At 37.3% G+C, this 9,770-nt stretch overlaps 1 protein-coding gene across 1 annotated transcript in view; it reads left to right on the top strand.

The window, feature by feature from the left end:
* Positions 1 to 212: 212 nt before the first annotated feature.
* Positions 213 to 9,770, top strand: part of tspan17 (tetraspanin 17) — a 34,513-nt gene continuing 24,955 nt past the window's right edge. The window contains exon 1 of the mRNA XM_057849969.1: positions 213 to 719. Within this exon, the coding sequence (XP_057705952.1) occupies positions 633 to 719 (87 nt within the window). The 5' untranslated portion in view covers positions 213 to 632. The remainder of the gene's footprint in view (positions 720 to 9,770) is intronic.

Raw genomic sequence — 9,770 nt, 5'->3', positions numbered from 1 at the left:
GCAGATAATGCTATAACTTGGCATCCAATGCAAAAACTTTACAGTGGGGTATCTTTCATTCACTTACATTTCTGCCACGAACATTGCAACTTATGGGGCTGGCACGCTGGCAACGCTCTGCTTGAAACTATCCGTCACAGTCTTGTGTCTATTGTTTACGTTTCTCTCTCGTTCTCTCTCTCTCTCTCTTTTTTTTTAACCTTACTCAAGCTTCGACGACAGATGATGACGTATGGGTGTTGTCCCGTTTCGTCGGGGCACGTTTTAAAACCCATAGCTTTCTACTCTTTCGTGTTTTAAAAGTGATACCCGAAGACGAAGTCTCGGTGTAAGAGGGAAAATGAGACTGCGTGGACTCGTAGTTAGTTGTTGTTTTTTAGCATTACAATGCTCATAGAGAAAGTTGTGTGCTAGCTAGCTAGCCTGGAAGGCTAGATGTCCAATTCCAAAAAAGGAAGTCTAATTATGTTCGAAGGTGATGGCTATGCCCGGGCAGTAAAGCAACTTTCGTTTTCTTATGGAGCCAGTTAAGCTTAATTTGAGGTGTTTAACGACTGGGGCTTTGGTCGAGTTTATTCCAGGACGACCGTAGTAGTTACTTAGCTCGCTCGTTAGCCACTATCTCTGAAAGAATGAACCGAAAACATAACCAATTTAAAGGAGCAGAAGTCAGTTGCTGCGTGAAATACTTCCTATTCGGATTCAACATTATTTTCTGGGTAAGTAATCATTTTTTCCCTCAAAACATTTATGTCATGTTATTTGCGTGGTGTTGTTTATTGCCAACTTTTAAGTCGCTTCCTGTTCGGCATGAGCTAAACATTGGCGGTGTTGTTGTTTTGATAACTGAAATGTTACATGTATTTAGGTGAGTTAACTGTGTATTTGCTCAGTAATAGCCTTATTCCTGCCTGTAGAGGATGCCTTTATACATTACAGTAATTGTTGATGTTCATGTATGCATAAAAATTTAAAACACTTAGTATGATGGGCTGAATAATATATATATTTTTTTTATGCCCAATGATGATATCTGTTCTTGCAAAAATGTTGTTGATGAACCTGCTTAAGATGAATAAAGGTAAATAACACTACTTTGGAGATACATTAGTGATTAAAGTAAAATGTTTACTGAGATTTGACACATGAACACTTCATAGGGCAAGTGACTATTTTGGGTTTTAAAAAAAAAAATAAGGCTGGGCAAGTTAACTCATAAATTAACACAGATAACTATTTAAGAACCATATTAACATTTAAAATCGTTTGAAATAAAAGTGCTAAATACTACTTTTTAAATTATCGTGTGTGTTGCAACGCGATTTCTCACATTTAATGTCTACGCTTAAAATGTACTTTAAGTTCAAAATGTATATTTCTATTGACTTTTATAATAATAATTAAATTATATAATAATAAATAAATTAATTAATTAAATAATAATAAATAATAATACTTAAAATGTGTAATCATTAAAAAAAAAAAAAAAAAAAAAAAAAAAAAAAAAAACACCCCACACAGATCCACATATATGGACATACATTTTAGGTCATGTATGCCGCATTATCAACATTTGGTTTGGTTGAGGTGGCTTACATGACTCAAAATGTGATACCTCCATTTGTGGACACCAGGTCTCAATTACATTTATATTCACCGATACTATGCTTAAGGCTCCCAATAACCATCTAAAGTTGATTTTTATTATTATTATTTTAAATTCCATAGTGTTTGACTCATTGACAACGATAAATGCCCAAAATATTTTAGATTAGGATGGCTTGCATTAAATGATCATATTTAATTGCCATCACTAGTCAGCCAATCAATAGATCCATCCAGTTATTATTCACTGCAGCCTCTCCCAGTCAAAATGGAGTAGCCGTCTAGCGCAGTCAATGGAGAACAATGAGTTAAATGAGTCTCCTATAAAGAGTTAGATTGTATTATATGAAAAAAGTGAACTATTAAGGCATTTGGAGGAGATGATGGTCAACTATCGGTTTTAGCATCATTATTTTAGGCACGGCACTAGTTTCAATCTGCATTGTGCACTCATCTGTTCATGTCATCTTTATGACCACCTCCTAGCAGAATAGTTTCTCTGTTCACCCTTCTCTTCAGCCGTCTGCATGGGCTCCAGTGTGACGGCTATAGCAGTATAATGTCTTTGTGACCCACGGGGTCTTCCCACACACATGCTTGGATACGTCCAGACCCTCTTCCTTTCACGTGCCCCTTTCACTCACTCCACCACTAGAGAGGCTGGCCTCTGGGACAGCTTTGTTACTATCTCTTCCACACCCATAAATGCACAAAGAGTGACGGTAAGGACAATGACTGTGGGGAGCAACGGTTGGCTGTCTTCTCTAATGTATTCTGTTGGTGTCTAGCTCACTAGCCACATATGCATATACCTCTCCTTATCATGCCAATCTTTTAATCACTACCTCCAAATGTCCTACAAACTTAAGGATGGTAATTCCAGTCAGAGATGAGATCCGTTCTTTGAAAAAAAATACCTATTTATTCAACAGAACTGAGTAATCAAGCAGGTAGCAATGAGTCATAGGGCTATATGTGTTGTAGGAGTGGGAACCTCTTGTTACCTCACGATGTGATACGATTTGCGATACAAAGCTCACGATAACAATGATCTGACGATATGGCGATACAACGATTATCGATACATTGGTCAGGACATCATTCTAGGATATTCTACAAACAACTAATAAACAGAAAAACAAGCTTCTGCTGTGAATTGGAATGAGTTTATCACTAGTAGACGTCCAATCCATTTGAACTCCCTCCCACTTCAAACGGATTGAACGTCTATGGCCGTCATTGGCAGCCAGTGCCAGGCAATGAGGTAATTTTGGGCCATTTAAGGTCATTTAACTGTTGATTTTCAGTTACTTTCTATATATTTTGGGGTATTTTATGGGTCACTTCCTTTTTATTTTGAGTTACAGAATTAGAAGGGACTTGGGACTCACCCGAATGAATCGGTAGTGACTCAAACCCAACAGGAAATTACCTGTAAATGAACATCAAGTGACCTATAAATGCCCCGAAAATCGGACAGAATGACTGCGAATGCTCTGGTTTCGAATTAGTGCTGCAAAGATTAATTGATTAACTCGAGTATTCGATTAGAAAAAAAGACTTGAATTAAATTTTGCTGCTTCGAGTATTCGTTTAATTAAAGTGGCGTTGTAATGGTTTGTTTTGAAAGTGTTTGCATTTATTTTTATTGATTTGGGTGGATACACGGCCCTCTAGTCTACCTCATTTCACATGGCTGAATCCATCTGCTCCCTGTTAAGACCAGCATAACCTAAGTTTTTGTTTGAGCTAATGATTTTTTTTGAATGCCTTCGTAATTTAGTTTAAAGGTAGATTTAGCCAGTTTTTGTGGGGATATGTGTCTGAGCCATTTGTTAAGAGCATTGTAAAAAAAACATCAGCATTTTATAGCATTTAAACTTGCGGACTTTTGCTATGTAAGTTAGCCAATTATTTTTTTGTTGTACACAGATCCTCTTTTTTTTTTTTTTTTTTACATATGGCGGAAAACACAGACAAGACTGAAAAAGCAGTTTCTGCTCTTGCACCCCTCTTTAAAAGAAACTGCTGTATTTTAAGATAAAACAACTGTTGTGTTTGATAGAACAATATGTCTATATGCTGCCATAGCAGATTCATGGCACATTAAGCCCCCGAACTATTTTTAATTTGTCCGTTTTACCCTGAAAACCCCCGTTAACAGACGTCGCGCAACCGCTTTTGTTTCAACCAAGCCATAAAACGAAGGTAATTAATTATATTATTCAAAACGTTTTTAGCTTAGAATCATTCATTAATGTCTCATATTTCGGTTTGAAAAAAAAAAAACACTCAAAAAAATTATTCACTCACATATTTTAAACTTTTAAACAAATTTTGTATAATGAAAAAAATGACGTCTGTAAAAAAGTCATGGATATCTATCTCAGAACTATCGCTTAATTGTATTTTTTTGTTACTGTCGCATTTTCTCCGATATGTTAGATGATCAATAATTGATCCAAACAAAAAAAGTTGAAAAAAAAAAAACGTTTAAAAGGGTAAATATATGAAAAAGAAAATCTCGACCACTCCTTGATGTCTGCGATTTCTGCATCGCGACCGTTGTTATATTACCATTGTTATATTACCATGTTTCACTCATAAAATCCCCCAAAAATCCAGCTGTGGCCATTCACAGCTGTGTCTTGACACTCAGTGATGCATGCTACATGAAGTTTTTAGATCGGAACAAAGTAAGTACAGTACGTGATAATATCTCGTTAAAGTCATGGCGTCTGTAATTCTGTTCTCGCCTGCTCTCACCTCAAGATAGGGTTTTGCTGTTTAATTTTTTTTTTTTTTTTAAATGCCCTCCTGCTCAAACTTTTTCTTCCCCCAGAAAATTGAGATTTTAAGCTTTCCAATGATGTATCACACATGCATATCGGACAATTTTGAAAGTTGGCTAAATTGGGGGTCTCAGAGCGCAACTTCAAGTTGCCTGAGTGTTTTCCGCCATATACTGTGTGAGGCTCAACTCAGGTATTTTAATTTTTCATGTTCCTTATCCGATTACTCGATTATTTGAACTAAATAGTTCATCGATTCATCAACTACTAAAATAATCGATAGCCCTATTTCGAATGAACTAACGTTCCCAGTCTAAATGGATTGGGCGTCGAGCACCGTCAATGGCAGCCTTAGAGTTACCTGAGACACTATTATGGTGGAATATTTTGGTAGCAACTTGTTGGTCCCCCCCCCCTTTTTTTTTTTTTTTTTTTTTTTTTTTAACATTGCAACCTTTTTAAAACAATATCTCGATTCTTGGCAGAAGCATATCGATAACCTTTTCGGATACAAAGTATCACGATATATGACCATTTTGATATTTTGTCACACCCCTAATGTGTTTGTGACTCTTGTTTTGACACTTTAGTCAAACTAAAAGTCCTGGTTCTCCATTTTTGCTTAAACAAGTCGAAGCTGACTTTTTTTCTCTGTTAGTAATCACCACAAGATGTTCTCTTGTGCACAAGCTGTGAAACTGGACCTGTCAGACAAGCTAGTGCATTGTTGAATAGACAGCAATGGGGTTTATTCTCTTCAAATCAACCCATTTGTCTTTCCTGCTGTTCTCTTGTCAGCCTTGACAATGCCACCTAAAATAAGACTAACATGCCCAAGAGTATAAATATTGTGCTCAATAAACTCCTTTCTACTTGGATTCTTCCAGTGCCCATCCTTGGTCGTTGCTGACAGCCAGGCATTCTCTCGCCTGGAAACAAAACACATTCTGTCGTCTCTCAGAATAGACACATTTCTCACATCCACATAATTAATCACATTTTCTGCTTGAGCTGCTGAAATGTTTGGAAGCTCCGCGTTCTGTAATTAAGAGCGTGTTAAGCTCTAACCAGGTTGCTGAGTTGTTTGGATGGAGGCTGTGTTATTAGCCAGCCTCAACTCTCAGCGCACGTGTCTATTTGGCAGTAAAACGCTTATTGAGTCAAGTGTGGATGCAGGTTTTGGGACACTCAGTATAAATTTTCTATGGAAGTCATCTTCTAAGATCATTATCAGAGGGAGCCTATCGTTAGAATTTGACGTCTGTTTGAGATTAGAAACTAGGGATGCCCAGAGGAAAATTTTATTGCTCAAAGCTTGCTCTTCTATAGCTCGGGAGATAAATTTGAGATTCTCATCTTAGCCTCATTGCAGTTTCTATTTTGTCTAAAATGTTTCTCAGATGTTTCTCCTAAAATTCACTAGGAGAAATAGGTGAGACAATAAATTCGAGGGAATCATACTTGAGACTTAAGGGAGATACCTTGCTAATCTCAATTCAGTGTTTTAAACGGCTCCTTTTTCTCCTTTGCAAAAGAAAATGAGCATTATTGGAGCTACTATGGAGAAATATACGAGTCTCTCGCTCACTCTCCCTCTCACGCACGCGCATCTGCGCGCACGCACACACGAGGCACTTAAATCATGTGACCCTCTCCTCCCACCTGACTGGATTCACCATTCTAAACACAGATCATCCACTTCATAACATCTTGATGGACCAAAGAAACAATGGTGGACACTACTCTCTCGTCACTGCAGGACAGAGGGATACAGAAGATACACCCAAAGCCATCAGGCCTTATCATTCTAGAACAAATGGCTTTAGTGAAATCCAACACAGTCATTGTACTTGAAAATTGAGTACTGTTGAGAATTTTTGTCAAAGAATGTGGGCGGGCAAGTGGTGCTGACCCAAACGCAGGCAAATGGAGGCAAGGCAGACAGGCGGGCAAACATTTTTTAATTAACACCAAGAAAAAACAAAGTGCAAACAATTTACAACATTTCAAATAGCTATAATAACATCAACAGCCATAATATTAACAACAAAGTTCAACACAGTTTTTAAGACAGCAAACAAAAATTAAGTCTCTAAGCCCAGCAGTATTAGGGCTTTGAACACTGCAACAAATGTCTTTAGGTACATCTAGAATTTATGTTGTACCCCTCATGCGACATTTGTTGATCAAGGCTTTTTTCCACTGGTGTCCAATCATCCAGCATACTGCAGCGCATGGTGTAAGCTGCCAGTATAAAAGAAAGCACAAATTAGAAATTGAACTAGAAACTGTAATTTCTGGAGAAATTACAATGGGGCTTTGCTGTGTGGAGATACAGATCTTAGCCCTGCCCAGATTGGTTTGGGGACATTTCGAGGTTGGAAATGAATGGGAAATTTGGACGTCCATGACCGTCAATGGCTTCGACTTACATATGCGTCAATGAAGTCCAAGTACATTGACGTCAATAGAATCTACATACATGGCTGTCAATGGCATGGACGTACATAGCCCTCATCGGCAATTGAGTACTTGTGTGTCAATGCAATGTGAATGACAATGGAAATGAATGGGAAATTTGAACGCCCATGGCTGTCAGTGGAATCCAGGTACATTGGCATCAATAGATTCGACATACATGGCCGTCAACGGCATCAATGCGATGTAAATTACATTACAAGTGAATTAGAAATTAGGACGTGGCATCCCATTAAAAATGAATGGAAAGTTTTTGGCAAATTTCCAAGGAACCGTAATTTTTTTGCCCCAAATTCTGTATACAACTTTTATGCCACTCATCATCCCAGAATTTTTGATGCCCCAATGAGGACTTTTTTTTGTGTGTGTGAAAAATCAGCGTTCACGTGCGAACGGAAAATTTTTCGAGCCGGGTTGAAAAATTCATTTGCAAATCAAATATACAGTGGGGTGAACAAGTATTTGATACGCAGTGTATCAAATACTTGTTCTCCCCACTGTATATATCAAATGCATTTCATTGTATTTTTTACTTTTTCTCATTTCAAATAATGGGCAGCTAAAACAGTTCAGAAAATTGTCAAAACATTTTAAAGAATAAAGTCTAAAATTGCAATCAAGTAGTAATAGAGTTCTGCAGGTCGCAACAATTAAAAAGCTTTTTGCAAATTGATGCCTATAATGGAATCCCCCCCCCCCCCCCCCCCCATTTTCTGAGTCGCTTATCCTCAACGAGATAATTTTGATTTTAAAAGAACATCTTTAAATCAATCAATCACCACCACCCCCAATGTAGAGATAATTGCACGACTGGAGTTGCAAAATTCTGTCACCAAAATATACAGTTTCAAGTGATGTTACGCTCCCTTTTCTAGACATTTCTTTTAAAAAAATCCTGTAAATAAATATTTGTGCCCTAAACTGCCAATATTGATAATAATCCCAGTGATCAGACACTAGTAAACAAAATGGTTATTATAGTGTCCAATGCAAGTTAAAAATAACAATCGCTTTAAAAATTAGATAAGCCGTGTAGTAAGATAATAACTCAATTACCACCTTGGTCATCTCTGGGTGAGTCAGGGTCTGGGTCATAAAAGCTCATCTTCTTCGGTGGGTATCGCACTCTTTTGGGCATCTCTTTTTTATTATTTCCTGCTGGGCCATTCAATCTGTGAAATATACATTTTAATTTGAAAAAGTGGTTCAATGTCTTATTTGGTTTTACACTATCATCACATCTCATAATTTGGTACAGCAACTTCTTAATATCTTTAGATACACAGATTGTGTTCATTTAACCATATTAGACCACCAAAGGACTGAAAAATATCATTTAAAATCCCCCATACCAATCATCGTAAAACAAAGAGACATTAAAGTAAAAATCCATGATGATCCATGATGTTAAGATTTCTGTAAGAATTGCACTTTTCTTGGACAAGTTGTTGGGCTCTTCTTTCCTGTACACTGCTCCTAAAAAAACCTTTTTATTGCTAATATATCGTGAAAAGATGCACCTTCTCAATTCCCTATGTCTCAAGTTTTTAATGTTAATAGGGTGACCATATTTTGATTTCCAAAAAAATAGGCAGAGCAACATGTCCTCGGGGTACTTAAATGATACGCAGAATTTACTCAAAGATGCCTTATAACTACAGTTTTAAAGTATGCCTTCTCTGTATGGATAGAATATTCTGTTATAGAACAAAATAATCTCCATATCCAGAGACACAAATTCAGATAGGCTTCCCAGATGTCTTTCAACATGCAACATTTATTTTGCCAAAAATAATCTCCCTTGGCTGTTTCCAAAGAAGTCATCCTTCTCCCGTCCAATTCAGCCGATCGGTGTACTTCCGCTAGCTGTCTGGCTTCATGGCAAAATTGTAACGTGTGTGTCAAACATCTCAGAGAAAACAAACCAGCGAGCGCAGGGGTCGAGAGATTGAGGGAGAGCGGGAGGGGGGCATTGAGCAGATAATTGACCATGGAAAACCGGAGATATGATCCTTTTAATTTCAAATGAGTAATTATGAAGGAACTCTTCACTGTTAAAACTAGGAACTATTTTCTCCACCAGAGGGCACTCATGCTCTTTGGACGAATAATGCCTCATTTATAGATTTTTTTTTTCTCATTGGAATTCAATTATTATTTTTTTTCCCTTTGGCTTAATGTGGTTATGCAATGGATTATTTTACAGTATCATTAAAACAACAGTTCATACAGATAATGTTGCGCTCAGGAAAAAAATACCATTGTAAAAAAAAAAAAAATTAAATAAATAAATAAAAGATATTATTTTGAAGTAATGCTACTCTTACATGAGTGACATTTTTGCCTACTCTACCTACCTTTGGTCACCCCAATGTAAACTCGTTGCATGAAGCTAGAGAAAATGGGTCTTACTGCAATGAGAAGATGTTCCAATTGTACACAATTTATGTAACTCCAAGACTGTCTAGGGCCACTGTTTGTAGAAATAATTCCAAAGTTAATATTTTTACATGAATATTGTTACTTCAGTAAATTCATGGTCCGCCAAGCTAGCTAGCTAGCTAGCTTCACTATTTGCCACTTATTGCCGACCAGTTTCCCCGCCCAAAAAAACTATCAGAACTAGCATAAACACACGCCATATAAATTATACCCAAATTCCGTTCGACAAAGATGTTACTTACCCTCTTTTTTGTCCTGAAACGGTTTCAAATTCTTCCTCCATTCCTCCTGACACCAACTTCATAAGCACGACTTGACGTCGTTAGGTCAGCCTCCCCCTTATGAGTTAACCAATGACGAAGCAGCATTTGTGACTGATGGCGCTTTCTTCCAATGTAGACGTTAGGTCTGCATTATCTTCAGGGTTGAAAGTTCACAGTGTTTCGCGCCACA

This window comes from Corythoichthys intestinalis, chromosome 11, assembly GCF_030265065.1.
Source record: "Corythoichthys intestinalis isolate RoL2023-P3 chromosome 11, ASM3026506v1, whole genome shotgun sequence".
Lineage (NCBI taxonomy): Eukaryota > Metazoa > Chordata > Actinopteri > Syngnathiformes > Syngnathidae > Corythoichthys > Corythoichthys intestinalis.
This window is presented reverse-complemented; position numbering and strand designations above follow the sequence as displayed.